The sequence below is a fragment of the Rhineura floridana genome, chromosome 7 (assembly GCF_030035675.1).
Source record: "Rhineura floridana isolate rRhiFlo1 chromosome 7, rRhiFlo1.hap2, whole genome shotgun sequence".
Lineage (NCBI taxonomy): Eukaryota > Metazoa > Chordata > Lepidosauria > Squamata > Rhineuridae > Rhineura > Rhineura floridana.
The window spans coordinates 20820550-20834061 of NC_084486.1; the positions used below are offsets into that span (position 1 = coordinate 20820550).

Here is a 13512-nt window from a genome sequence, read left to right on the forward strand (position 1 = left end):
CACCGTTGGGCAGCAGCAGCTATCCTTTGTGACATCATATCCCTAAGAGAGGGAGCCTGCAGGCTTCACCATGGCTACTGCGCATGATGCAACTGATTCAATAGTAGGCTGTTAGGCAGCAGTGGCTTTTAGACTCCTAGGCAATCTTCAGCAGGGGAGTGAAAGTGCCCTTGCCTGTTGCTCTTCACTCACTTTGCAAAGCAGCCTTTTTTCTCCTCCCTCGAGACCCTTCAAAAGGCTGCTGTCTATTAAAGAGTGCTGTGACCGGGCCCAGCAATGCCAAAGAATGCACTGGTGACCCTCAGATATGGGCCCTATAGGAGCTGCGGCATTGTGGAACACAGGACCTTCCACCTACAGGGCTTGCAAGGTGTGTAACACAGCCTGGCAGATGTACCCCAGGCTGAAGGAAAGCAGGGGTGGGATAAGTAGCAAATAAAGGGGGGGAGAACCAACCTAAGCTGAATGGCTTTCAATCCCAGATAGGGATGGGTGAGAATTTCAATTCAGTTCACATTTCAAACAGAATTTATCAAATCCGCAATTTCTGAAACAATATGAGAACCAAAACACAGCCATCCTTCGAAATTCACATTTATTTGAATTTTGGGATGCAGTTCACCAACTAAACAACATTTACAAAAATGCGTATGTTAGGGGAAAGTGTGCATAAAAATGAATACATGAGTGAAAATAATAGGCAAAAAGGCATGATGTGATGAGAAATGGCTTGGAAAAATGTGTCCCTTTGTCAAAACTGCCTGCAAAAATGTGTTTATTTTGAAAAATTCGCACTAAAATGATGAATTTTCATGAGGATTTTTTTTAAAAAAATGCACAGATCACTGTAGAAATGTAGAGAACTTACATTAAGATTGGAAAAATGAGAAACAGAGAACTGAAACAGACAGATCTTTCCATCCCTAATCCCAGAAAGCCATTGGAATATCTTAATAAATTACTTGCACCTTTAACATTAAAACCCCATCTCCAGTAAATAACTGAAAATTTGACCATATAAAGTTGCATTCCCGTAAGTACTTTCTAGCTGCTATGCAAGTCTTGCATTGGTCAATCGTGTTGATTTCCAGGGTGTAGGGCTTTCCGTCTGCAAATTTTCCATTTGCAATTGGATAAATATCTACTTATGCTTAATGTTGCCAAAAACCTTTTTTACCCCTCAGAAAGTTCTGGCATCCAAGGCTGAAAGCCTATGAGCACATGAAGAGAGCCAGGGCTGGCCCTACCATTCAGCAGAGCAAGGCATCTGCCTCGCCTAACAGATGCTGGAGAGAGAGGGGGATGAGGAGTGACAAGCAGGTGTTAGTAGGGCAGAGCTGTGTGCCATGTAGCCTGCCCTGCATCCTCTGAGCTAGCCTACCACCTTTGGGTGTGGTGGCAGGCACTGCACCATCACCACTGCTTGAAGTAAGATTCACTTGCCAGTCTTTGCTTCAGGCTGCAAAAGTCTTGTATTGGCCCTGCAAAAAGCTCCTCCCTGCACACCCTCACCCCAAGCAGAAAATGGACTGCCTTCACATCGATTCTGACTTTTGGTGACCCTATGAATAGGATTTTCATGGTAAGCGGTATTCAGAGGGGATTTACCATTGCCTGTCTCTGAGGGTGAGAGGCAGTGAAAAGTGTAAAAAGAGCTGTGAGTAAAATGCTTCCAACAATGTGCTGAATGCATAAGTACATAAGAAGAGCCTTTCTGGATTAGGTCAGAGGCCCATCGTCTAAACCCAAAGGCCCATCTAGTCCAGCATCCTATCCTCTTTTAAAGCCATGATCTTTCTTTAGTTAGTTGCGGCTGTTGTTACATTAACAAACCTTCTTTTCTATAAGCACACTCCCCCTCCCCGGCATTATATCCTCTAATTACTTGTCAGGAGGACAAAATTTTGGATAAGCAAGTAAAACTACATTTGTGATGGGAGAGAAAATATAGTTTCATGGTGGGGGAAGAACAACTGTGAGCCTCTCATGGATGATTAGGGTTGCCAGGTTCAGATCCTGAGACTGATCCTGTATCTTTAGGAGAAGAGAAAGTCAGCCAAATGCAGGTGTTCTTGCAACACGGTAATGGGAAGAGCCACATGGTGGAATTCTCCCTTCCCCCTGCACAACTTTTAAAGATGCAGAAGACCTCTTGGTTGCCAGGCCCAGCCTCCAAGAGGTCTTCTGCATCTTTAAAAGTTGTGCAGGGGGAAGGGAGAATTCCACCTTGTGTTTTTTCCCATTACGGTGTTGCAAGAACACCTGCACTTGGCTGACTTTCTCTTCTCCCAAAAGATACAGGATCAGGATCAGGCCCTGAGCCTGGCAACCCTATGGACGATATTGAATGTTTTCAATATGGAATAGAAAGCAAAAGACAGTCATTTTTAAATCAAGTATGTGTGCCTCCTGTGCATTTGAAAGTACAGGCAAGGCCAATGTGAAATGCAATTATATGTTCTTGGTGAACAACTTCCTAACTCTGGAATCCTATACATGTCTACGCAGAAGAAAATCTTGTTGTTCAGCAGGGCTGACTCCCAGTAAGTGGGCATAGGATTGCAGTCAGAGAAAGGGTTATCAGCAATAAAAAGATTGTGCCCCTTTGAAGGGTAATTACTGGCAATGATGGTGTGGTGCCACAAGTTAGTTACAGTCAATGGCGCTTTTCTAGTGCAATCTACCCACCATGGTTCTTAATAATAACAAATTGCCTGTTGCTTCGATGACTCTGGATTTCATTCACTTTTTAAAAAATGAAATCCATTAAAAGCCAAAGGCAGAAATATACTCACTTCAGAAAGGCCTGCACACCTAATTCCCAGACATGAGAATTCCCACAAGGCTTCTGTCTTACTCGGATTCAGCTTCTATTTATTAGCTTTCATCCAGCCTATTACTGAATCCAGATACCTGTTCAGTACCCACACAGCCTCACCTGTCTCTGAAACCAAGAACTAAGATTGAGAGTCACCAGCATGATGACACCTCACTCCAAATTCCCTGATAACCTCACCCAGTGGTTTCATATATACGTTTAGAAGCATGGAAGACAAGATGGAACCTTTTGGGATTCCACAGCACAATTGTCATGGGATTGAGCAACCTCACTCCTATTGCTGTCTTCTTAAACTGGGCCTGTAAATAGAAGCAGAACTACTTCATCACTGTTCTTCCTACTCCCAGTCCATAAAACCAGTTCAGTAAGATACCATAGTTGATGAAATAAATTGCATTTGAAAGATCAGTGGGAATCAACAGGGCTGAACTTGTCTTTCTCCTAACAGAGGTCATCCTCTGTATGTATGAACTGATGTACTTGTTTACCATACACTACTGCAATCAATGATCTTCTTCTAGCACAACTGCATCCCAAGTACATGCATATTAGTTCACATAGTCAAATGCGGTTCTTCTCTCTAACCTATACGTCCCTACAAAATGTTGTTCCTTATTAAGTCTAGTTTCTGGTGTCCTCTTGTCAAAGTTTTTTTTAAAACGCTTTTTCTGTGAATATGTCATGATAAACCAGAACGTGCTCCTCTCTCAGAATGTTTTAAATAATATATGATTGGATTAGCCAAAGTTTGAAGTAACTTTTGCCTTATATCAAACCCTTGTATCCCACCCTTGACTTTGAAACCATGTTTGTTTTCCTACTACAGACTAGGAGTACTCATGATGAAAGCTTAGTGTCTGACTCTGTATTCTCTCCTCCTACTTTTATCTATACTATCACATCAGTCCCAGCTAAAAGGCTCTTGATGAAGGTTCTTCCCACCTTTGGTCACCCTGTTCTTATGGTTTTTGAGTATATTTATCAGCGGAGGCTAGTCTGAAGGGCAAAGTGGAGCATAGTCCTCCCGATTCTGTACCCCCCAACAACCCTCCAAAAAACCTTCAAATCCATAGGCTAGTCTTTCACTGACACCTAGAGTAATATTAATTTCCACTGACTGAGAGGCTTCCTTGTCAAAGTAGATGGCTCTAACCTCTGTTTCCTGAGAGGGAAATGGGAAAAAAACCAAGCATGATTAGAGATGGCTTTGTTAGGCAGAGTGGAGGACAAAATTGGCTGTCCATTTCCCCCTTCCCCTATCTTTTCTCTAAGTAGCTAATGGACTCACTCGCATATCAAAAGACACAGAAAATAAACAGAGGGTAGGGAGGGCTTGTGTCTGCCCTTCCCCAGCCAATCATTCTTCCTGTGGACATTGGCTGCTGTTTCTGAGTCTGCGTCGTGCCAGTCATTCCCTTCCCTCATTTTCAGAAAGCTTGCAGCTGAGCTTAAAAATTGGGTGTGGCACCAGCCATTAATTTTACTTAATTTGTGTGTATGCAAAAGGAGAGAACTGACAGACGAAACAGCTACAGGTTTCCCTGGATGAGGAGGAAAGTCCTTTGTTTTTTTATTGCTTCCTTCTTGGCTCTTTTTTGAGGTCTGGGGGCTGTAAGGGATGGGTGGGGGAGAGTAGGTGTATGTGTGGTGTGTACATTTCTTTGTTGAGTGGGAGAAGAGAGAATACTTAAGGCTTCTGTTAAATGCAAGTGGTGAGGTTGCTTGGAGAGCAAAATGCCTAATCGTGCCACAGAGTGTAGACTACTTGTATGGCAGGGTACTAACATAATATATAAAACTGCTTCTGTGACTGTGTCCTTCTTTTACATTACTAGCATTCACCCCAAGTAACTACCATTTGTCTCCTCTCCTCTTTCTACTCTGTGCATTGGTGCAATCTTGGTAATATCCTGTTCTTGTGAAATGGACTTCCCTGCTGCTTCCATACTGTAAGAACTTCTTCACTTCTTGTCTGCCTCTGCCTCTCACCCACTGTCTCAGTACTAAGCATATGGGTTATCATTTTATGAATTTATTGATCAACTAATTTATTAGTAGCCTAAAACAGGGCAGTCTCTAGGCAACTTACAATCACAGTTAAAAACATCCAAAAGAAAAGGCAGAAGTACTCAATTTCTACTTTGGCTCAGTATTCTCCCCAAAGAGGGTCTATGACCCTCCCTGAAACGTGAAGTTGACGGGGTAGGATTGCAGCTTTAGATTGATAGAAAATGGTCAAGGAATACCTAATCACTTTGAACAAGTTCAAATCTCCAGGGCCCGATGAATTGCATCCTAGAGTATTGAAAGAACTGGCTGAAGAACTTTCAGAACCACTGTCTATAATCTTGATGAAATCATGAAGGATGGGTGAAGTGCTGGATGACTGGAGGAGGGCTAATGTTGTCCCTAACTTCAAAAGGTTAAAAAGGAGGAATCTAGGAACTGTAGACCAGTAAGCCTGACATCTATCCCTGGGAAAATTCTGGAGTACGTTATAAAGCGGTCAATCTGTAAGCACCTTGAAAACAATGCAGTATTTACTAAAAGCCAACAAGGATTGTCAAGAACAAATTCTGCCAAACTGATCCTATCATATTTTTTGAATGGGTATCCTCCCTGGTAGACCATGGGAATGCTGTGGACATATGTCTCTACTTCAGCAAAACCTTTGGCAAAGTGCCTCATGATATTCTGATTAGCAAGCTAGCTAAATGTCGGCAGGATGGAACAACTATCAAGTGGATCCACAGTTGGCTACAGAATCATACTCAAAGAGTGCTTATCAATGGTTTCTTCTCAAACTGGGGGGGAGGTAACAAACAGGGTACCACAAGTTTCGCTCCTAGGCCCTGTGCTCTTCAACACTTTTATTAATGACTTGGATGAGGAGGTGCAGGGAATGCTTATTCAATTTGCAGATGATACAAAATTGGGAGGAATAGCTAATACCCTGGAGGACAGAAACAAAATTCAAAGGGATCTTGATTGGTTGGAGTATTGGGCTGAAAACAACAGAATGAAATTTAACAGGGATAAGTGCAAAATTCTACACCTAGGAAAAAGAAACCAAATGCACAGTTATAAGATGGGGGATACTTGGCTAAGCAATACTATAGGTGAGAAGGATCTTGGAATATTAGCTGATCACAAGCTGAGTATGAGCTAACAGTGCGATGTGGCTATCAAAAAAAGTGCTATTTTAGGTTGTATTAACAGAAATATAGTTTCCACATAGCTTGAAATACTAGTTCCCCTCTATTCAGCACTGGTTAGGCCTCATCTTGAGTACTGTGTCCAATTCTAGACACCACACTTTAAGAAGGATGCAGACAAACTGGAATGGGTTCACAGGAGAGCAATGAGGATGATCAGGGAATTGGAAACAAAGCCTTATGAGGAGAGACTGAAAGAACTGGGCATGTTTAGCCTTGAGAAGTGAAGACTGAGGGGAGATATGATAGCACTCTTTAAGCACTGGAGACATTGAAGAGGGCAGCTGGATAGCCACCTGTCAGGTATGCTTTCTGTTGCATACCTGCAGTTGGATTCCTGTTTTGAGCCAGGGGTTGGACTCAATGGCCTTATAGATCCCTTCTAACTCTACTATTCTATGATTCTATGAAATTACCTCCAGGTAAATTTTTGAACCAGAGAGTGAAGGTTCTTAAAGACAAAGTGGAAGTACAAAAGGTGATGGTAAAAAAAGAGAAAGGAACACAATCAGCACCATGCAATCCTCTTCTTTAAAAAAGAATCATTTTGTCCATTTACTTTGAGCTTCCATAATGACAAACATTTTATATATACCAACCCATATTGATATTTATATATTACAGTACAAGAAAAGACTGATAAATGTGGTCTTTGTTTTGTGAAAGAAATGCAGTGCATTAAACAGTTTTCTATCTATATACTGTTTATAAAACTTTTGTTTGGTTTTACATATGTTAAAGAAATATCATAGGAGCAGAATTCATGTTATGATGCTCTTGCTTAAGGCTGCAGTCCTCACCATAACGTACCTAGGAGCAAGCCCCATTGAATTACTTCTGAGGAGACATGTTTAGGATTGCAGCCTAAAACTACATTATCAGGTTTTCATGACTTCTTCCAGTACTTGGCATGCAATATTCTGGTCATAGTTAAAATGTATAATACTCGTGATCCAGTATGTAAATGGAACACTCAGTTTCACATATCATTGGATCTAATGGGACATTAACTTGGAAAATGTCTTTAATTAAATTAGTGAGTATGGTCCAATTTATTCCAGTTTTTGGCACATCCTTTATAGATGGTAAACATTTCCCTTCTTTTCATCACAAAATCAGCATAAATAAAAAAGTCCATGCATCATCTGATATCCCTTATTCTAAGTCTTCAGTACATTTCTTTACACATATCCCTGAATCTTGTTTCATTGATCCTGTAAAATTACACAAATAGGTTATTTTCATTTCTTATCCTGAGAGTTTCAAATGTTCTCTCTATTTATTAGCTGCTTCCTCTGCTGCCTAAATAATTTTTTTATAATTATATGTATACATAACTTAAAAATACATATAACATTTTGCCTCTTTCTTTAAAGGTGATCTGGATGTTATTCCTGAGATCATTTTCAGTCAATCAAAAATGGAGATGTCCATAGCTACTACTGGAAAGAGTCAGAAAAGAATTTGCTGACAAATTTTTGAAAATGTTCTTTTTCAAGCTCTTTCTAAACTGTCAGAAAATTTCACTCCTCCCCTGGAGAATATTCCACAAAATGGCCTCCCCAGTTTCCCCATCTGTGAATTCTGGACACAACTGTGGATCCAGCTGTAATATTTTTTAAATTATACAGCCCCAAGAGTGGCTGTATACTATAGCCAGGATGGATTTTTCGCATTCCGCAATGTTAAATTGAAAACACCCCTATGCCATTCTGATGCTTCCCATAAGCTCATTTTAAAACAAAACCCTAGAAAACGTATAGTCCTGAACTCAGAAACGCTTGTTTAACAACCCTCTAAATTTTCATGGTGATACACAAAGCAATCTGAGAGAACTGAGAGTTCAAACCCAGTGCCCTTTTGGACCTTTTCTCTGTCACTGTTCTCATAATCTGTTGAAATTAATTAAAAATCAGCCATGTTCACAGAGTACCTGTAATCCTATTACTGATCTCGCCCCTTACTCTGACCTTCATCTTCTGCAGTTTAAAAGTTTTAAAAAATGCCTAGCTGATTTTTAATTAATCTAAGAAATTTAGCATTGAAGTCAATGATAAGCCTGGTCATGCTCAGTAAGAATCAACCATCAGTATTCTAACAGCCAGACTCACAGCTGCTTGGCTTGGCTAATCAGGGGGCCACACCCAAGCTAGACCTTTATTTCACTATGGCTTCCCCCAAAGAATCCTAGGAAGTGCAGTTTGTGAAGGGTATTGAGGGGAATTTCCTATTCCCTTGACAGAGCTCAAGTGGCCACAGTGGCTGAACAGTCAGCTGCTCTGATTGAAGCTCTGTGATGGGATCAGGGCATCCCTTAGCAGCTCTCAGCACCCTTCACTAAGTACACTTCCCAGGATTCTTTGGGAGAAGCCATGACTGTCTAAAGTGGAATAAAGGTCTGGTGTGGATGTGACCAGTGACAGTTTTGGTTTAAATTTGTGCCTGCTGTAGGATAAAAAGGTGGGGAGAAAGCTGAAAAACAATGATAGTGTTCACAACGTTTTCCTTTTGGAAAGGAAAGGAGTTTCCCTTCTGCCCAGTGCCCACACACCCAATCTCCTCCCCTCCCTCCCTCCCTCCCTTTCCTGTCCTCCTCCTCCCCTGCCTGCCCCTCCCCCAGGTCGGTTTCACCTATCCTAAGCATGATTACACAGGAGTAAATCCCATTGACCTCAAAAAGCATGCAAATGATCAAACCTTCCCTCCCCTCGTCCTCCCTCGCATCACCTCCCTTTTGCCCCTTCCCTTCCCCTTCCTTTGCCCCTCCTTCCCCATCCCCATTCCCTTCCAATCCCATCCTTCTCCCTCCTCCTCCTCCTCCTTTCCCTCCCTTCCCCCTCCTTCTCCCCCCGGTCAGTTTTACCTGTCCTAACCATGATTTCATAGGAGTAAATCCCATTGAACTCAAAAAGCATGCAAATGATCAGACCTGTCCTTCTCCTCCTCTCCCCTTCCTGCCTGCTCCCATCCCCCTCCTCCCCTCTGCCCTTCCTCCTCCTCCCTTTCCCATCCCCTGTGGTCAGTTTCACCTATCCTAAGCATGATTGCAGGGGAGTAAATCCCACTGAACTCAATAAGAATGCAAATGATCAATCCACTCTCAGCAAACTTGCATAGGATCCCATTTCTTACCTCCTGGATTAAGAAGCAGAGAATTTCACTAATAGGCAAAAAAAACTTGCTGTTTAAGTATTTACCTATAACCAACAGATATTTCTATCAAACTATAAAAGTACCACAACTTTCGAAGAAAATGAAGTCCATGTTTTACTTGAAGATCGAGATCCGTTCATCACGGATATGGTTGCGAAATTCTGTGTTGCGGCCATGGCTCACAGAAAGAGCTTGGTCCAATCATCTTAAATTTTATTTCAATTATTTTATCACCTGGTATCACGCTTGGGTAAAATGTATTTTATATGTCTGTATTTATATTTGTGTCAAAATTGCTGGTCTTGGACCAAATTAAATAAATTCAATTCAATTCAAACTATAAAAAGCAGGGAAATTGGGCAGCTAAAGTGAATACACCAGGGGAGCAGGAGACCTGACCTCCTCTCAGAGGCACCAAATTCTTCCAAGTTACACAGGAAGTGGATTGGACTGTGAAAGACCAACCCAAATTATGTTTACATTTTTACAAATCTGTAGGGCAGTATAATATCTCAGAGAGGAGGTCAGGTCTCCTGCTCCCCTGGTGCATTCATTATAGCTGCCCAATTTCCCTGCTTTTTAAAGTTTGATAGAAATATCTGTTGGCTACAAGTACGTTCTTAAACCGCAAGGTTTTTTGCCTATTTGTGAATATTATTTAATGTTTTTGGAGACAGCAGTGGATCCCTACTCCTTCCAGTCCTCCTGTCATAGCTCATTGCTTCCTTCATCCACCAATATGAACTAACAACAGAGTTTCAGTGCTGGAAAATTTCACCTTTCCCTTGCTAACTATTCAGCAGCAGCAGCAGCCCATTTTGCCAACCACAAATAGCCTGGATAATTTTGGGAGGAAAGTTTCACTCCACCATGATACACAGTCCTCAGGAAAGAATATGTACTTTGTTTTCACTTTACAATGACACTTCCATTTGAAAATTCTACCCTGTCAGCCCCTTCTGCTCAGATAGAGCTTTTTTGTAAATTAGCATGCTGGCTGCTTAGTAAGTAAGTAAGTAAAATTTAATTTTTGTGTCGCCTATCTGGCTGAAGCCACTCTAGGCGACGTACACATTGAAGTTCGATAAAATACAATATAAATACAGAATAAATACAATGCCTAGCAGATTTTATATAGTGCCTTACGTAAGTAGCATTTTTATTTTTACTGGCAGGGCCTTCAGCAAAACCATAAATGGAAAAAAGACATAGGATTGGTACCAGTTTCTTTCTCTCATACTTCCAAATGAATGCATGATATTCATCTTAGCTGTCTTGGAATAAATGTAGGTGTATTTAAGTATGAAATTCAGTTACTTGCTCAAACGAGACAACCATTACATTAAGATTAAACACTGTTAGAACTAGTGGTATTCTCTATACATTATCTGATCCTGGTTGTCAACAGCTTTGGAATTTAGCAGTGTTACCTACCTACTGCTTTTCTGCAGCTGTGCTTAAAGCAGATGGACATCAGATAATTCTTGAAGAAATACCAGATTGGAATGATGTGCAGCTCATAGTGAATGGAGAGACTGTGTTTCAGTGCAACATTAATGATCTGGATTTCGGTAAGTACAAATGGGGTACAATATGAACCGTTCTAAACATGGTTTCTGTTTTTAAAATCTTCTTTCTAGGACAGCCTTTCCCAACTAGTGGGCCACCAGTTGTTGTTGGACCACAATTCCCATCTTTCCTGACCGTTGGCAATGCTGGCTGAGGCTGTTGGGAGTTGTGGTCCAACAACATCTGGTGGCCCACTAGTTGGGAAAGGCTTTTCTAGGAAATGTAACAAATGATAGAAGAAACACAGGGTGCTCCTTCCATTCTTTGGTAGGACTGCTAGATTTCGATTTCTAAAATAATGGGACATGGGAGGTAGTCAGGGTATGGAGGTGGGCCTGGTGTGAGCCAATGGATGAAGCCAAGGCAGACTCTGACAGCTTGGGGCGGAGGCTGGGAGTACTATCAACACATCTAAGAAAAGTCACACTTTTTCAAAAAAAACCCCTCAAGTGTGATATTCTTGGAAAGGGTAGGAAGCTTTCCAAACAAGCCACACTTCATTCATTCATTTCATTAATATGCCACTTTTCAACAGAATAATCTCCAAGCACCTAACAAACAGTAAATTATTTATTTATTTATTTATTTATTTATTTAATTTGTATCCCACCCTTCCTCCCAGCAGGAAAACATAATGGAAAAACTAACTAAAAATGAGCGATAATAGCATCCCATATAACCAGCAAGTATGAGATAATAATACAAGCGACGTAAAACTCCAAAAGGCCTGATGAAACAGAAAAAGTGTAACTGCTCTTTCAAAAGCCAATTGCACAGATCTAGCATATTTCACTGCCCACATTCACATCAGATATTTATTCCACTATTTTACCACTTTGAATTGTCATGGCTTCCCTCAAAGAATCCTGGGAAGTGTAGTTTGATAAATGCTATTGAGCATTGTTAGGAGACACCCCCCCTTCCCTTCACAGAGCTGCAATTCTCAGAGTGCTTTAATAGTCAGTCCTTCTTCCCAGAGAACTCAGGGAACTGTAGCTCTATGAAGGGAACAGGGGTCTCCTAACACCTCTCAGCACCCTTCACAAACTACAGGTCCCAGGACTCTTTGGGGGATCCCATGCCTGTTTAAAGTGGAATAATAGTGGAATAAAATTATGGTGTAAATGTGGCCCCTCTGGATGGAAATCCAGCAGAGACTACAACACTGTTTCTGCTGGATGACAATTTCCCCTCTCATTGTGATGGTATCTATAGGAGGATGTCACCCAGATCCTGGGAACTGTAGTTTGTTAAGGGTGCTGAAAGTTGTTAGGAGACCTCTATTCCCCTCACAGAGCTATAATTCTCCGAGTTCCCTGTGAAGAGAGATTGCTTGTTACATCACTCTGGGAATTGTACCTCTGTGAGAGGAATTATTTTATGTACACCTCCCAGAGAGCCCTTGGGCTTAGGGCGGTATATAAATTAAATTAAATAAATAAAAATAAATAAAATAGGGCTCTCCTAACAACTCTCAACACCATTAACTTCAGTTCCCAGGATTATTTGGGAGAAACCATGACCATTCAAAGTGGTATGATAGTGCATTAAATGTGTTGTGTAGATGGGGTCTATGCAAGTCTACCGTTCAGAGCAGTTTGAGATACAGAGTGGGTGTTAATGTTCATATGTCAGTTGAAAACAAAACACACACTCCCAAATGAAAAATGGAGGTGGTAGAAAGAGATGGAATTGACCTGTTCAGGCCCCTGGGAGCTTATAATAGAGGAAGAAATTAGGGTTAAAGGTGCCTTTCCTATCTCCAGAACAGTATGTCCCTAGCCTCCCACAAATACAGTATAAAATCATCATGTTTGAGGCTAGCAGCCCTCTAGCAGTACATGGCCCAAAAGAGAAGAAGCAGTGGGAAAGAAAAATGTGTCCTTTATCCCTCCCCTACTCCTGCAGTTCTCTCATACGTACTTCCCCCAAGAGGCCTGAATTGCTCCCAAGAGCTCCTGTTCCAGATTGTCTGTAGCCCTGAATAGGAACACTCTTTTAGGAAGTGGAGATAACCTGCAACATTGTGCTGCAGGTCCCAATTATGTTTGAATGTTCTCTCTCTCTCAGGTGGTGACGGCAAGTTGGACCCACTTTGCCAAGAAGCTAGAGATGCAGTGTTAAAAGCCTACTGAGTAAGTGGCTCAGTATGTGTTCTGACAGCTTATGTTTTGTCTAATAAAAACAGGAATGTTTGCTTGTTGTTTTAAACCCTCTCTTTCAAAATGTCTGTTTAATCTCCTTGCTTGACCGCTATCATAGCTGAAAGTATAGGATGGAATAGGCAACTTGCCATTAGGGATCATCCTCAGGGGTCATGCGCTGTCCTTGGCTTGAGGGTCAGTGGGCACTTGCCATTATATTCTTCATAAAAAACTGGGAGTGCAACCTCACAGTGACCCTCTGGCAGAGGGCAGAAATTGCCTCCCTTCAGTTATGCCTTCCAACTCCAAGAATTCAAGTATTTGCAAGATTTTAACCAAATTTATTTATTTATTTAAACAAAATTTATTTACCGCTTGATTGTAAAAAAGAAAAACCTCTAAGCAGTTAACAAGAAATATTAAAAATATCAATAAAAACATTTGATTTTTGAATTTGATGTTTGACCTTGCTTGATAAGAATGGTATTTTACAAGGGCATACAGTGTCCCCAGTATTCGCCTTTTATCTATATCTGTGTGTGTTTTAAAATTCTGATCTGTTTCTGAGTTGCACCTTCAGGCTGGGCTTTGG

The 13512-nt window shown here is 41.2% G+C and overlaps 1 protein-coding gene across 1 annotated transcript; it reads left to right on the forward strand.

Moving 5' to 3' along the window:
- Positions 1-276: 276 nt before the first annotated feature.
- Positions 277-12911, forward strand: C7H10orf53 (chromosome 7 C10orf53 homolog). Its single transcript, XM_061634321.1, has 3 exons — positions 277-370; positions 10659-10778; positions 12847-12911. The coding sequence occupies exons 1-3, from the start codon at positions 277-279 to the stop codon at positions 12909-12911; spliced, it is 279 nt and encodes a 92-aa protein (XP_061490305.1).
- The last annotated feature ends 601 nt before the right edge of the window (positions 12912-13512 follow it).